This window comes from Indicator indicator, chromosome 9 (genome assembly GCF_027791375.1).
Source record: "Indicator indicator isolate 239-I01 chromosome 9, UM_Iind_1.1, whole genome shotgun sequence".
In the NCBI taxonomy this organism is placed as follows: Eukaryota; Metazoa; Chordata; class Aves; order Piciformes; family Indicatoridae; genus Indicator; species Indicator indicator.
Window position 1 is genome coordinate 21,472,365 of NC_072018.1, and position 17,889 is coordinate 21,490,253.

A 17,889-nucleotide genomic window follows, 5' to 3' on the forward strand; every position below is an offset into this window, starting at 1 on the left:
TTGCACCAGGGGAGGTTTAGATTGGATATTAAAAGAAATTTCCTCACTGGAACAGGCTCCCGAGGGAGGTGGTTGAATCTCCATCTCCAGAGGTCTTTAAAAGACACACACACGTGGTGCTAAGGGATGTGCTTAGTACCATACTTGTTAGAGTTAGATAATAGTTGGACTTAATGATCTCAAACTATTTAGATGGTGTCCATCGTCAGAATGTAGGAGCAGCAAGTACTGCTTAACTTCATATGCTTCTCTAAGGTAGAGAACAATGATCACCCCATTCAAAAAAGGAAACTGAGGCACAACGAAACAAAAATCACTTGCCTATGGTTATACAGAATTGTCAGGGGCAAAGTGAGAAACTAACCCACACTTTAAAAATTCTAAATATTGGACTAGCCCTTTGCATGGAAATATGGATGGGTTAGACCCTGTTCCACAAGCAGGTGGGTAAGAATACATACTGATCAAGATAGCTGTGGCACCCCCACGTGCACAGAGACGTGTACACTACCCTGAATCCTTATGCTTCATCACACAACAATATTCTTTCTGATCTCTTGCATATAGACTCATTTTTTCATGAGGCAGAAAACCTCAGGTGTCAAAACAGAAGAGTTGTCAATTCCTAGATCCTCAAGAGGATGTCAGAAAAAGGTTGTGTTTTGTTTGTTTGTTTCTCACACTCTTAATACTAATAATATGCCCTCATATCAGATTTATCTCTAGTTGTGCACACAACTGGTGCTGCACCCTAGGCTATCGAAATGCCTCCTAGCATCAAAGTTATTCTTGCTGAATTGCTTTCAGAAGGATTTTGTACCTGAACGTAAGTTCATATTCATGTGGGCTGGTTAATAAGGGCATTGCCTAAAATCTAAGTGAGATTTGGAGGTACCCAGCAAGTGACAGAATCATGCTCTTTGCACTGTGGGAAGCTCCACCAGAAGCAATTATTTATTTAACACCACTAATTGCACTGCGCTGGTGATGGCTGAGGGAGTGACTGTGCGTGATCCATCGGGAATCACATCCTCTCACTCAGTGCAGAGAGCAGCAGGCACAAAGGGAAGGATGATGTGACACCAGCGTCAGTGCAGACACATACCCATGTTAGCAACAACTGCAAGCTGCTATTTTTCAGAATAATTAAGTAATAATCTCTTTTACTTTGTAATACACCAAGCAATAAACTGCTGCTGCAATTGATTAAACGCCAAAGAAAAGCTAAGGTGTTTAATCAATCACTAGAGCCACTTACAGCAAGTATAATACAAAGCTAGAGAGATTATTGATATTACACAATGAGCCAGAAATGGGAAAGAAAATTATACCTACTCATTCCTCTGCAGTGCCTTGAATGTGTTGTGCTGTTTTGCTTGTTCTTTCTCAGCAGTGAGCTCTCAGCTCCACATTTAGCTGGACCAAATACTGAGTGCAGGCTTGCAACCTGTGCAGGGAAACCACAGCTACCCTGGTTTCCATGCTGGGAATCTGGCTCGGTATGGGCTACAGACCAGAGAGAGAATTGGACAAAGGAGGTTCTAATGGACTGAAAATGAGGACTTGAAGGAAGAGAAGAAAATAAAGTGAGGAAATTCTGATGTAACTGAAGTGGAAAATTCATAAATTTCTTCTCAAAATGATTTAAAAATGAATCAGGTTGCCATATTCGCCCTCAAGCTTGACTGAAGATTTCTGTGCTCCTTGTTTTCAGAGGTATTAGAGTATTATCAGGAACTGTGTAGTTATACTTCATCTGTTTAGGATGGAGCTTTCTCTTAGGTACTCTAGGGGAACTGCAGTGAAGTGGCTAAACTGCATTACTAAAATAGAATTTAGTTCTGTAAATGCAGTGGATTGGGCAAAATCTGAATGAATGCACACAGCTGTGCAACAAAGATCTCATCCTGCATCACATTAGGAGTTTTCTCAGCTGCATGGGTAGGATGCAAGCATCTAGAAAAATATGGTCTCAGAAAAGCACTGATTTCTTGCCTTAAGAGTTGGAGAAAGGCACAGATCTACCTGGTACATACACTCCTGTCACAAACACGGGGTATTTTTTGGATGGAGAGCCCTTCTGCTTTGTGTTTCATGTTTCAGTCTTACTTGAAGCCATGCAATGTACACATATCATCCATGGACATCATTAAAAGTGGCACATTCTGCTGTTTGCCCTGAGAACTCTAAAGTTTAAACACAATGATGTCATTTTATTGGCTTTGTAATCATTGCTCATATTATAAAGGTCACACATTTCACATTATGGCAGAAAATCAATAGCTCTCCCAACAGCCTCTAGGGGAAAAAAGTTTTGCTTCTGAAGAATAATATATAATAAACAATTTTAGTCCTTACTTTATCATGGCTGTAATCTTGCAGAACAGCTACAGTAAAAATCTGGCAAAGGCTGATATATAAACTCATTAAAATTGGGAAGTGATTTAGAACAGGATTTTTAAAAAAGATTTATCTTGAGCTAAACACCAAAGAGGTTTGTTTAGGCCTACATTTAAACAACCTGCAAGAGCTCTTTAACAGCTTAATTTTATGGTAGCTGTTGGGGAATTCTTTCAAATTTACAAATTATGTGTTTCTCCAGCAAGGTGATAGACCTGAGCAATGTGCAAGCAGAACTGAAACTGCAGATAAGCAGGAAGCACAGATACACTGAATGGGTAAGGGGGGAATTACTGAAAGACTATTTTCTATTGTTTAGAATAGTTAGGTCAAAATAAAGCCAAGGCCTTTGAACATACTCTGGCTACTTATCCTTCAACTTAATTCTTAAACTAGAGAAGACCAAGGCACAGGGAACTTTTTAAAGCAAAAGATAGCTTGACTACACTCTCAAATAACAAATCAAAATCGGTGTCCCTTTCTGTTAACTAATATACAGAAAAGAGCTAAAATATTTAAATACTGAAAGCAGGAAAAATAACCCTAAAACCTTACCTGCAAGATTTAGGGGGTCAAACTGACACAATAAAAAAAAAAATAGAGAACTTCATATTTTTGGAATTAATTTGTCCTTGAAAATAACTTCCTTACATGTAATACACAGAAACTAGAGTCAGCACTGGTGCTTTTATGCTTAACAGAGATGCAACAGACTTTTCTGCATCTTGAGTTATGTGAGTCTATGCATTTTCTCAGCATTATCTGTATCACCATACTCACATAACAGAATTTCTGTGTGATTCTGTTCAAAATATTTAAGAGTGAGATTTACAAAGCTGCATTTAGAGTCTAGATAAAGCAGCTATGCAAGTGAAACACTGCTAGCCCATCAATTTGTTAGTTTACGGACAGCGCTGCCACCTCTGATTCAGGCTTCCCTCTTGGTTTGGGTATCCTGCCTTTAACCAGCTTGCAACATTATTTTCACTGACTAATGGTTTGGCTTTACTCAATTTTAGATTAAATACAAAAAGCTACCTATACTGAGTACAGATGCCAGCCAACTCTCTGTTTACAAGCTATAGTCACAAAGTCAAAACAAATTCTGGATGTTCAAAATGGGGCCATCTGCACGGAATAAACATGAGAAATGTGAAACATTTTATGTAAATGTACATTACTGCCTAGGAACAGTTGGTTCAGATTCTTCCCAGGCTGCTTGGTTGGGAACAGGAGGACTGACAGAGTTTGTGACACCTATTTACATTCAAAGCCATATGACTCACTGTGCTGTAGACTCAGGCTATGATGTATATTTAAGATTTCCAAGAAGGCACTGAAATAAATGATTATCTTTTAAAATAAACACACATTCAGAATTATCATTTGTGATCCTTCCCTGGACACATGGGAAAAATCTTTGAAGACAATGGCAGAGAGCTAATTTTGTTCCAATTTTGTTCAGACTACACTCAGAACTCTTAAGAAATAGGAAAACACACTGATTATGGTACTGTAATACAAAGACAAATAATTGCTACCTTGACTACCTATTGCTCAGGATGTCATGTAACTAAGGAATCTGAATATCCTCCACTAAAAAGCATATTTGAGCTAAAGGGAGGCTATGGGACTGCTGCCACACAGGCAGGAGCTCCAGCTCCACCCTGGACCGAAGCCCATGTTTTGGGGTTAGTGCTTCCCTGCATGAACCAAAGCAATGACCTGTCCCACTGGCCAGCTGCCTCTTGGCCTCTTCGTCTTGCACTCTCCCAGGGTCTGCCTCATCAGCTTGATGGGGCTGGCTTGCTTTCATAATTAGGAACATAGGTGTTTACCTTACAAGAATTGTATTCCCACTCCACTAGAGCAAAATATTTGCAACCAAAAAAAAAAAAAGAGAGCATTAAATGACTTTGTTCCCTGGACACCATTTCAGTGTACAGAAAACAGGAAACCCCAGATTTTTATTCAAGATGAAACACTTTGATGAAGCTATGTTTTTTCTATCTCTTTCACATTACTTTGATTACCAAAGGAAGGAGTCCAAACTGGGACAGGCAGCTCTGCATGAAGCTTAAGAGTCTGTTAGCCATGTGCTCATTAGAAACTTCTGTTCAAGTCCATACAACTTAGACTGAACATCTTTCCTGTTGAACATAATGCTTAAAGCATTGAAACTCCAGCAAAGGAGAGAGTGCAACATTGCTGCATCTTAACTGTCCACTACTTGACTTTTCACCATCCTCAGGGTTATTAATGGTTCAGAACCAACATGGCTATTTATCTTAGGAGAAGCAACAAAGGCACTTCATTATATTACAGGCAATCTTCAGCTATGAACAGAAGAGACACAGCACTCTACACGGGAAGTTGTATTTCGTACCAAAGAGCTTGATTTATCATAATTACACACTCATGAGATATAAAAGCATAGATGCCCAAACAAACCAACATGCATTTCTATGACACACAGAGAAAGATCCACGTGCATACTCAGGTAGAAGGTTTTTACTGAGGTATTCAAGTTTATGCAGCTGCAAGGTAATCAATCATGTAAATGATGACAGGAAGGGACATTTATAGAGCAACATTATTGCAATATGCATGTCATAAGGCACTGAGTGTTCTATTAAATAGGATTTTTCAAAAATGCATTACAGCATCACTTCTTTGGAATTATTTTATCTGCTCAAAACGTATTAAGTTGCAAATCTCTGACTTCATTATACTATTTTGTAGATAAATACTATCTTTGAGCCTCAGCCACTATCCATTTGTCTCATAAGAGAAAAAAACATATACTGTAATGGTGCTATTGTATGAACTAGTAAAATCACAAGATTAAATAAATTACATTACTTAAACACAGGCTTGCAAATTTGTCATGAGAATTTACCTGACCAACAAATCCATTTGCTCACTCTTTACCAACATGTTGATACAAATAATGTTCCTTGTTCCAGGCAGACAAAATTTGGCAAGACTAGTGTAACTTATTAGGTTCAAATGCTGCCAGTTTGCACCTGCTCTGTCAGAAGAAAATCAGGAAAATTAATGGCTGTGAGCTCAGGCATACAGTACCAGCTTCTGCTAATTTGCCATCGCAGGAATGATTATTACAAACCAAGACAAGCAACGGGATTAACAGCAAATGCTTTTGTTCATGGACAACATGGCCAGAATACAATAAAACAAACAAAAGAGCCACGTCTTCTATATACCCTTAATGCTATTCACTGACTGAACACAATCTAACTGCTCATTTAAGACTGTTTCTAAAGGCACAGGATCAGAGGCAGCCTGTAATGTTGCAGTGTCGGAGACCACTTGGAGGCACAAATCTGACTCCCTGCTGAGATCTAAGAAAGAAGATGATGAGTTTGAAGATGCTGGCTTAAGCGACTAGCAAGAAGTGAAGAAGTGAATAGGGACTGCCCTTGGAAGAACAGCATTTCATGACCTCGAGTTTTGCTAGGGACTGAGAATAAACTGAATCTCACAATCTACTAGCAGAAAAGCAAGAAACAGGGCCAACTTATTAAGAGCACAGGATCTAATTTATTTGCAAGTATCTCTGGCAGCCTAACTCAGCAAATACATAGCAAAACAGTCTGGGGATAGAGCTGCTATTTGATAAAGGTAAATTAAATATGCAAGCCAGTTTTGGTAGATTATATGAGAATGATGATTAATAAAATATTATTCTCATAAAACTTATACCTTATTCACTTAACCAGCTCTTCCTGATTCATTTTGCTGATACTTACTACATCGTCAAAAACTAGCTTAGCAGAGAGATGGCATTATGCAGCTAATAAATGTTTGTTAGGAATGTGGTGAAATTTATACAAGTAATTATCTGGGTAAGTCTATCCAAGGCTCTTTCTTATCACTGCAATGTCTAGAGGGAAAATAATAATAAAATAATGATAACCACAATTATTATTTATTGCCACTACTATGATTATGGTAGTGCCACATGATCTCAATCAGCATTTCAGTAATTAGAATTAATTCTGTCAGGCACTGGTTCTTTCTCACTCCAGCTATAGGGTGTTGCTAGTGCTTTTCTATGGATGCGTAGAGCCAGCCTGTGCTCTGGACATTAATGGAAGGCAACACGTTGCGTAACCTATGGCCACAGTACCCACGGGAAAAGGGTAGGCAGCTCTTCTCACCCCATCACTCCCTGCTCACATCACCCAGCAGAACTGCTCACAATTTCAGTCATCAAAGCTTAGCACTTTGCAAGTAAAAAGAGGGGACCGTGATCTGATAGGATCACAACCTGGACATACTAATTCGAATTCATTACCCAATCCTAATCCTTACTGATTTAAATGAAAGGAAATGAACTGGAGCTATCTGCAAGCACACTAGAGTTGGAGACTAGATTACCCTTGTTTTAGGGCAAGACTGTTTTCTGGGAGTGGCCCAAAAATTACAGCTTTAAAGAACATGGCTCCAGTTTCTATGTGGTTAAGTTTTTTTTATTGTCTTTGACCAGTTTAGACTGAAATGTACCTTGTTAGATAATTGTTCCCTTTCACCCTAAATTTCAACAAAGTCATGTCTCTAGACAGTGAGATGTAAGTAAATGTAGGCAGGTCACTGGGAACCACATGTTATGGTTTTAGACAGCTGCATGGCTTGCAGATATGTCTGGCTGGAGCAAGAGAGTTGATTAGTCTGTCATTCCTTGGATATGATCTACAGGATTTGTAGCTGTGTGTAGAAATTATGTGAGCAAGAAGCTCAAACTACAGTAAACAGAGATGCTGTCAAGGAAGGAGAGAGAAGTGAGAAGTTAAAAGTGCTTGGTGCCTCTGCAAGCGGCAGCCATCATGAATCTGTACCTGAAGGCTTGAAAAGACATCTTTCTGTCCTCCTTGCCGCCGTCTCTCTACAGAATGGGGTAGATCGACCTGTCCCTCCTTTCAGACCAACATCCAGTCCAATTAACTCACCCTACTAATCCATGGCCATGCTCACCAGGCTAGAAATAGCCAGGCTGCAACGCCTGCTATGGCTTTTGTGGCAGTTCCTTCGCTTGGTAGCCCAGCAACTGACTATTTGTAAGCTGGGATTCATTTATGTGGAAGACCATACATATTTGCTTGGTGAAAACATGTTTTCCAAGGCCTGGCAGCTGCAAAATTTGAAACCCAGCAGGCAGCTCTGACAGGCGGGTGGGAGTGTGGCTGCTCGGCCAGGCAGAGCAAGTGAAGTGCGCTCATGGAAAAGGTCTGCTGAAAACAGAAAGCTGTTTCCTGTGCCAAGATTTTGCACCCAACATATAGCAATTATCAGTCCCTTGTTTAAGAGACAAATGCCATCCACATTATAATTTACACTTGCACCCTGGCAGAAAAGGGCAAAGAGCATTTTATACTCCCATGAATCTCTCATTCTTATATTTTTTTTTAAATGATTTACCAGAAACCACTGATGCTGTATGTCAATAAACCCCTTCCAGCACCTGAAACAAACATCATATTTTTAACTCCCTATTTCTCTGTTTTAAAAGAAATGTTTTCATTTGTCTCCCCATTCATTCTGTTCTACAATAGAGTTGAAGCATGCAGATGTAGAAATCTGTTTGCTCCTCTCCAGGAGTTAAAAGCAAGGTTCTTAATAAGCAAGAAAACACGAAGAGGTCACCAAGAGTAGATTTTTCTTTCATCTGCTATTTCTCATTTTGGGCTTTTTATAATATAAACAAGAACCAGACAGTCTGTTTTCCAGACAGCTAAATGCTTTTGCAGTTTTGTCAGACTGTTTCAGATGGATAGTGGCAGGTTTCTCTGTCTTGCATCCAAATACTTCCTTTCTACACAATGGTGTAAAATGCAGAATGACATCTCTGTCTTCAGTGTGTGTATAAAGCAAAAGGAACTTGGTCCTCTCACCCTAAATGTTTTACTGCTCCTGCCCTGCCTTAAAGCCATCAGAGAGTATATACAACCCTATTTTAGAAAAAAAAAAAAAAAAACAAAACACCAAACCAAACCAAACCAAACACCCTCCCCTCCCCCCAGTCTTCAGATTGCAAAAAGAGGGAAGGTATTGTGGAAAAGCAATTTGGCCTTGAAATCACTGGCTTTGCTTCCTAGGAAAAGAAGTATGAACATAGTGTTACATGATTACACTGCATCACAGATGCTTGCTTCTTGTGAGCCAGTCTCTTTGTGTATGTGACTTACTGCTCTGTGGTAGTGGAATCAGGCAACCAGGATGACTGTAAGGTTAGACAGTGTCATGATAATGCTTGTGGGACAGTAACTGTCTATCTTTAGTAAGGAAGGAAACAAAACTAAAGTCTACTTATAAAACCCAGCATTACAGCCATGAAGAGACTTTTAGGTCAAGTGCCTCCTATTATTAATGTCATATTTGGTAGAGATTACAGCATTTTGGGTTAAGAAAAAGAAAGCAGCAAATTAAAATATTATGGTGATGCTTTCTTTGTTATGGAAATATCAGACAGTCCATTTATCAGCAGCTGTATTTGTCTATCCCAAATGCATCTGGAAAAAAAAAAGCCTCTTCATGGGATTTTCCCCTCCTTCCTTCCTTCCATACATCACATATATCTTTCATCGTTTCTTCTAAGGCAGGAGCAAAGACAAAGACCATTTCTTTCCTTTTCCAGCCCAAGAATGGTTTAAATAAGAATGTTTGTGCTTTGCGAGAGGGGCATTTTGGGGATTTTTTGATAGATCCTGATCTAATTATTTATTTCTGTGAACATAGATAAGCATATGTGTGTGACACAAACAATCATTTTTTCTAGAAGGAATCATTTAGATACTTTCAGCCAACTGTAATTGAGGCTGGTCTTTCTCTCTGGACAATGAGAAATGAGCACTTCCAGAAGACAATTCATGTTATTTATCATTAGATGGGATGAATCACCCTATGGACATTCCCTTCTTCCCTCATAACTGCACAGGCAGCCTAGATAACCAGCTTACACTGGACTTCTGAAGGAAGCAATGCAATAGTCTCGTAAGTCCATAATCAAAGCAAATTATTTCATCTCTCTATTTAATAGCAAAGATGGATGGCTTTGCCCTTCACCTCATATCTTAGACACCTCTTTTACATCAACCTTAGAGTCTAAGATGTAAACCTCAAGCCTAAACACTGATTGACTAACAGTGAGAAACAAGGACCTCTCATTGCTCCACAGGGATCTCCTACCTGCCTGCACATAGGTACCTGAATCAGGAGAAAATGTTCCTTCTGGAAGCCTTCAAGGTGCCTCTCTTCATTGCCTACACCATAAATTAGACGCTTCCTTTGGAAGGCTGATTTCTTAAGTAGTTAAAATACAGCTGCAAATTAGAGGCCAAAGTCAGGCAGATTGGAAGCACCTGTGGTTGATGGTACACTTAAAATACCTAAGATGGCATACAGGAGGCAGAATCCTATTTCAGCTGCTATTTATCATCCGTTTTCTTCTGAAGTCCTATGAGTACAGTAATCCTGCAAGGATCAGTTTGAAGAAGCTGATCACATGATTTTCCTCAGTGCAGATAAAGTATATCAGCTCCTTAGTGTGTTCTAGGCTTGAAGGAGCAAGCAGTAAGACCAAGTATTCAACCCCATACCTGTCATAAAGTAGGCTCAAATATTCACCCAAAAAAGAATACAGTTTAAAGAGGATTTTATGAAGAAAACTGAAGAAAACCTAACACTCCCCAAAATGTTCCTGAGTTTTTTTAGGGATAGATTCACAGACTAGGAGGGTATTGCAATATGTCGTAATGTAGGATCAGCCTTGGGCATGCAACCATCTTCCCACCTTCCCATCCCTTTCCTGCACTTCACTTTCCTCCCTTCCTGGGCACAGTGAAATGGAACAGATATCAGTAACATTTCACATCTGCTGTTCCTAATACATACAATCTTTTTCAGATGATTTTGAACTGAAAAAGGACTAAGATTACTTTTTACCATCAGCTACTGTTGGGAGGGAGATGAATGTCAAGTCCAAGCTTTGGCTCGAGTGCTGCACAGTTCCTGATGGGGGCTGGTTAAACTGCTTCCAATAGCGCAGTGCTAGTTTAATGGTGAGTTTAGACTCAAGACTGGATTAAGCCAACCTCAAAAGGGCCATGCTCAGAGATTCACAAGAAAAATCACATGGAACAAGAACTTTTCTGGATGAGGACCAAAATGCTTATCATGCTGCAGGACAAATCCTTTTCTGAGAAACTATAAAGGGGTTTCAAAGTGTGTTCTCATTACTAAATTTGTTTAATAAATAAATAATTTCAGAATTACTTTGGTCAATCAAGTCTGGCTATCAGCTGTTCACTCCAGTGCAATAAAAACAATGTATTTTTTCCCATGCTATGACTAATTCTCATCAAATAGCCTTCCTTGAGACACACAGTCACTAGTTCTATTATACTTTCTGTCTATACTTAGGGATATTTTTGAGGAGGGGATAATTGATCTTATTTGGTTTTCTCCTGATTGGTATTTCTCCTTTATTGTTTTGAGACACAACTTGCTACTCTACCACCAGATATCAATCCCAAGACATAGTGGAATCAATGGCAGAACCTGAGTTTAATAATACCTAGCCTGTGGCAAAGAACAGTCAAAGTTAATATTCTGAAAGATACTATTTTTTTGTTTTGCACCTTTATACAGATGCATATAGAACCTTCATGAATAGATCATTTTTCCATTGACATTTCTGGTAATGCATTGCTGCCTTTGTTTGGGATGGCATTAGAGTTTAACCCTAGCACACAATGATTGGAATGTTCTTTATATTTATTATAAAGAGATCTCTTTTTTTCTTTAGGAAAAATTGCCATTTCTTTTTTATTTCTATAAGACCCCAAAGAATGCAACACAATCACATAAATCTTTAAGACTATCTCAAAGGTGCTTCTAACATATCAGGAGAGGATTCTAGATGTATTTATAAACATACTGACTCTGTGAACTATAATGATTCTGCATTATTAAGGGCATGACCCTGCAAAATAACTAGTGTGTCTTGCACCTTGAGTTCTTGACTTTTATTGACTTCACTGGGGTTTCTAAAAGGACCAGCCTTTACACTGCAAGTATCCTATAAAAAAACAAGTCTTTAAAAATTCCAGCCCACAGCCCTGACTTCCTTGTCTCACAAAGACACATTTGCTCTGTCTACAGATGAATATTTATTTTTCTCAGCTGGCAGTTTTGCAAGCTCAACTAGATATCAAGCTGGATTTTTCCTTATTCAAGCATCATCATCATCAGTAATAAAGGTGTTTGTGCCTTGGATACACCTGTGCAACTGCATTAGCCTTCATCAAGGTTACATGTGTGTGACTGAGGTTTATATATAGACGATAACTGGGATGGAGCGACCTGAGTGCAGACACAAATCAGCCTGTGGAATATTTATTGCTGCTGATGATGTGAAAGAAGGCAAAAAGTGGTGAGGTTGGCAAATGGGCTAAATTTTTTCTTGTAATACCTGTGAGCTTTATGTGAGCAGCTGAAAGACAGTTAAATGCTTAAAACTAAGTTTTTGTTTTCTTAGTCTCTTTCCACAGCATTTAAAAAGGTTTGGGTTTTAAAATTTGTTTTAAATGAATTCTTATCAGAGTAGTGTTCAGTTTAAAGCATATCTACTTCTGATAACTAAATAATAAAGCAATGAGATTTCTCAGTGTGCTTCTAGAAATGGATGCTGCCTGGTGACTTCTGCAAACCAGCAGATGTCTTCATAACAAAACCCAAATTACAGTCTTTGGCTAGTCAGTTATTGGATTTCTATAAGTTGATGCTAAGATCTTTCTTTCCCTGTAGACTTCACTCTCTATCACCCTAGAAAGCATATACTGTAGCCTTAACAATTAAATGATAATGAGCAGACAGAAGAGGAAAGTACAGGATAGATCTGGCATAGCTACAGTTAGCAATCATTAGATTTACAGAGGGGAAAAGACATGCTTCCTAGGCCAACATATTTTTTATGAATAACTGATAAGGGAGTCAGCACATTTATATCATAGAAATGTAATATATATCCATAATTATAAAAACAGCATTGTGCAAAAGGACATAATACAATGTAAGGAGATACCAGCCAATATGCCATCCTGAAATAAAATACAGTCACTATTGTGTTAGTTGGCAAAATTTAAATACAGGATTTGAAGCAAGCAAAATGTTCTTTAATCCCATTTTTTAGCACAGTCCAGGCTCAGTCTGCTCAGGAAAATACTGCAAGGCAAAATCAGCAGCTGTATTAATTTGCTGATGATTGAGAGAAAAATGAAAGTTATCCTCATGCTTTTTTTTTTCTCCCTACTTGCTACTCTAAGTTACTAATAATACGAGAGTACTGATTTATTCCTATGCAAGTATATGAAGCATACAAATTGAAAAATCAATGTAATGGAAAAAAAAGATTATCATGCACTGTTTAGAATCAATCGGCTAGAAACAGAGGAGGGGGGAATGCAAAGGTGGAGACAGGATGTTTAGAAAATATGTACATATTGTACCCTAAGCTAGACTGTTTATAGGAAAAAACCCTACCCTTAGTCTAACATGCAGACTGAGCTATATTTTGACCAGAAGATCATCTTACTTCCAATCTTTTACGGAGAGATTCGTCAGTTGACTTTTCGTCTTTTAATGTCCCCAAATAATAAAAATATCAATCCCTTTGCCCACGAAAGCCACACAAAGCATGTAACAAAAGATTTTGGGGTGAAGGGATTACGATACTCCAAATGCTTTAGTAGCAAGATGTCTCAGCCGATGGCTTATTGTAGCCTGAAGGACAGAGTCCCTTGAAAACATCGATAGCAATAGTTTTTATTTGTGGTATGAATCACTGAATCACCATTAGCAGCTGAGTTTAAATCTTAAGATCTCTCAGTGGTGGAACGCTTTCTTCAGCCCAAACTGGCCTCTACTCATCAGAAATAATTACACTGTACGAGTCAGATATGTAATAAATGGGTCTGAGTCTCAGTTTGGAAATACATTCAGAGGAGGTGGAAAGAATGGCTACTGGCTCTGTGACAGGAGATTCAATCTTCATAAACCTGCAAGAGAGGGGAGGAAAAAAAAAGCGACACAAATGCGCCCTACAAAAGAACAGAGCAGATCACAGCTGGAAGGAAGGCAAACCTTTTAATCAGGTCCTTGAAATACAAGCTGCAGGAAGCTAGAACATTTTGGTGGACTTCAAACTCTTTGCCTTCAACAATAATTTTCAGGTCTGTAAACTCTTTCGCTCTGCGTTGCTGGTTCAACTCCTTCAACATTTCTGCAGAACAGAGAAGACAGACAGTGCCAGGGTTCCCATTAAGAGTTTTTTTTATTTTTACTTTTTACTTTTTAATTTTTTTTGTAAAGAAGTAGAGAAACAGGAAACAACTGATATTTTTGTTGGCAAGATTGGCTCAACACAGACAGTCAGAAGTTACAAACATAACATATTAAAAAAAGAAAAAGAAAAAAAAGCAGGAACCAGTAGGTCTAAACAACTGAAATACATATACAGAAAAAAAGCAAAACCAAGCCTAAATTTGGCAGGGTTAAAATTGAAACCAAAATATTTCAGCATCAGCAAATCAGAAACACAGAGAATGCATTATCACAGAAAAGTTAAAATAATTTGTTATAATAAAAATCAAGAGCTAATGAATTTCTATCCAAATGCAAATAAGTTTTGAACATACTAGAATAACATTAGTAAAAATATGGTATTATGATGCAATATGAACTGGATATGGATCAAAACAATAAAATCACAAGACCTGCAAAAATAACTTATCTTCAACATAGTAAAAATGTGTTAAGCCTCTCAGTTAACAGAATAAAACAGTACTTCTAAATAATTTATAAATTACAGTGCATTTAAAACTAGCCAAATTACCAATGCATCTTGCAATATACCTTAGCTATATAGACTACAATTGTATATGTTTCAGAATTAGCTTAAAAGCATCCTTATGATAAAAAATAATCTCATGCAGAGAATAAATTACTGCCTTTTATAGCAATTCCCATTTTTTGCACTCCAAGGGTTTTTACCATCACAGCATTTTTATTTTTTAGCCTTCAATGGCTTCATTTACAGCAACAATCAACTTTCACACATCATGAAAGAATCATAATGATTAAAATAACCTACGAAAGTGTTTCCATCCTGCAATAAAGCACCTACCTTGCATGATGCCTCCTTTTATAAAGCCTATTGGTACTAACAGAATGAAATAATAGCATGCCACGTTTTCATGTGTGGATGTGAACTATTAAGCAACCTACAAGCTGGCTGGAGTTTTAAGGGTAAGATCTCCCTCCAACTTTGCAGACCAAAGTGGCTATCAAGATGAATAAAATACTTTTCACCTGGGCAATAGTCTGGCAGTTCAGAAGCCAGTAATCAAGATGATAGAAGAGCTGATTTTAAATACTAAAGGATTTTGGTTTTATTTTATGTTTGTAATAGGTCAAGGTTCTCATTTTCTCAGTGTAATACTTTGAACACTATTGTCTTCAGACAGATCTGTAAATCAGCAACAGTTCCTTACATGGAGTCCTCATACACGAAAGACTGTAACTATATCTGCATTTAATGCCACTGTTGGGCTTGGGCATTGGGCTGCCAAAGCACTGCCAAAGGGCTTTACAGTAAAATGAAGATCCAGATAATCTTTATGTTCTCCTGCTTTCCCAGTGAAACTCAACAAGAATCTTTTCAGCAAAGCACTAGTGGTTGAACAACATGAAAACATGCAAATACACAACTGTTGTATGAAAAGAAATTTAAGTTCTTCCAAGCCCCAACATCTGTGGTGCATGTTTTTCAGGCCTAAGTAAATAAATGTCACCTTGCACATTTATGTCTATTTAATGGAAGCACAGTAGTGTCTGAAAGGCTAATTATTCTGTGCTGAAATGGGTCAGTGCTCTCCTGAGAGCAAGCAGATCATTAGAGAGGGCACAGAAATAACAGCAGGCTTGTGTCAGATCTGTAACAGGGGAAAACATACCATTCTGTCATGTGGGTGCTATAGCAGGGACTATTTTTAACAAATTCATCTGAGCTGAAGTACAATGATACGTTCTGAGAAAAACTTAGAATGGAAGCTGAATGTTCACTCTTCTGCAGGAAAGTTTCAGGCTTTTGCTGGAGGTGTGATGCCTAAAGTCTGACTTGACCATGAATGCTTCAGGTCTCAGTAGAAGACCAAGGATGCTTTGAACACAAGGGGTGTTTTACCTGAATAAGGGTCAAAGTAACTAAGGTTTCTGGTTTCAAGGGAAAAGACACTTTTTTAGCTGCATGTTTTTGGAGGGGATTTTCCTGTCCCTTTTCACATGCAAATGACTTTTTCCCCCCCATGTATTCATCACTTTTCCTACTTTCACTTACAGGAGCTGTATCTTCCTCCTAACTACTACTTTTCCCTCTAAACTTTCTGATAGTCTCTCATCCACTAGTCAATTTTACTTTTGGTTTTTTGTTATTACCCTTTTCAAATTTGCCCAACTGTCCTCCATCCCCATTTCCCCTTTCCCTAAGATCCTCTTCAAGATCTTTTCCTCTAGTATCTGTGGTAGTCCTTCACAATCTTCCTTGCAGAAGCCTTTCAAGACAAGGGCTCCAACCAAGTTTAAGAGCACACTTACACAAGGGGTCAACCTCCATCTCACCTCATTCCATTTTCTCATGAACAATTATTCTTAGAGACCAAAGAGTACAACTGTATGAAGCAAGGCATAGATGGATCTTGTGCTCCAGGAGAGGAAACAGAGTTTAATTGCACTCTGAATTGGATGGGTATTTTCGGAGGTGAGCTCAGGGTAAGCAAGGCAGTAAAAACAATTCTCAAACTCATGATTGTGGCCAAGATTGCTGAATAATAAGACGTAAAGTTCAGCCACTCCACCTATGGATGTTGCAATCTCTGTGCTGCTTCCAATATTGTGAGAGCCAGTTTTAGTATCTTAAGTCCCCAAACAGCTCCCTCAGGTATGAGATATTTACTTGGACTTGCCCTTTAATTACATTCAGTCCTGCAGTTGCTGGGCACAGTTTCTACCTATGCTCTTTACAGACTTCAGTGTGATTTATACTGCATGCATTCAATGGGTGCAAGCTGGAAAACAGGTCTGGAGCAGTGGTGCAATTTGGCTTATAAAAAAGTAGAATTCAGAACAAACTCTAATCAGAAACTGAAGCTTTTTTAATTCTAGACATTCAGAGGCCATAATTCCTTCCTTGTACCTCTGACTTGTTATAGTGCTTTCCACATAGATGATCATGAACATTCCTATAATTTTTTGTAGCTCAGTTTGTGAACTAGAAAGAGAAGAGGCACATGGAGAGGAGGAGGAAGTCAGGAGACTGCATTGATTCATTGATTTTCCTTGCTGAGGCTCCTTTGTATTACTAAATAACTAGCAGACATTAGTATTAGACACAAAGTTATATCAGAATGGGCCCTTATTCTCAATGTATTTGTAATGCTCACACAGTGCTTAGCCAGGCATTAATGATTTATGAGGACTCAGGATGAGTTGCAAAACAAATCTTTTCACCAGGTAATAATGCCTGCCAATGAGTTGTAAAAGGAGAGACAACACAGTGCAGTTCTGCCAGTGAAAAATTATCTTCAGCTGTCTCTCTTCTGGGCTCCTCCTAATTTTCAGCGGAATTTCCTGAAACCTCCAGAAAGGAATGTGCTGGGAATTTCCTAATGATTATTTATTCATTTGCTTTATTTGCTCTTACAAAGGGTTTTTTTTTCCCCTGCTTTTTTTCCCTGAATTTTTGTAAGAGATCCAGGTAAAAATTAAGTGCAAAGACAGTTAAGAAGCAAGGCTTCAGCAGGGCGAGCACTGACATTCTCTCTCATCAGGAAATCGGAGCAAATGCTCTCACATCTGTAGTGCAAGGGATTTTCCTTTCTGTCCTAGGTGCACACACACCACAGAAACCAAGCCAGTCCTCTCTGTCTTCTTCATCATTATCGATGCTAAATCATTATCAGTCAAAGACTAGTTTAATGTTTTCTTCATAGAAAAGTATGTTATAGATACCCCCATGATCTTCTGTAATTATGAGACATGTAGTGATGGAACCTACAGGGGACTTGACCTGAAGCCTGTAACTGAACATCTCTGCAGACTCTGTGAAAGGGAGCGCTTTCAATCTTGCCGTTATGAGCCTTCGTATCATTGCTTGGGGGCATTTGAACATAATTATATTGAGAATCCCAGAGACAATATGGGTCAGAAGTGTAAGTGATTTTTCTCAAGTCAGGAGCAGAATTAGGAAGAACTCAGCAGCTTTGATTCCTGGTCCCCAGCTCCACCCATCACACCACATTTTCTCCTTCTTAATTAACGGACAAATTACAAATCAAACTGAAGAGCCCACAAGTCTTGGATCAAAAGTGGGACTGAGATCAGCTGTGCAATCTTGTAGATCAAGTAAAGAGAACA

At 38.5% G+C, this 17,889-nt stretch overlaps 1 protein-coding gene across 1 annotated transcript in view; it reads right to left on the minus strand.

Annotated features, from left to right (window-relative positions):
* KLHL29 (kelch like family member 29) overlaps positions 1-17,889 on the minus strand; it is a 247,113-nt gene that overhangs the window by 56,872 nt on the left and 172,352 nt on the right. The window contains exon 4 of the mRNA XM_054383715.1: positions 13,561-13,699. Within this exon, the coding sequence (XP_054239690.1) occupies positions 13,561-13,699 (139 nt within the window). The remainder of the gene's footprint in view (positions 1-13,560; positions 13,700-17,889) is intronic.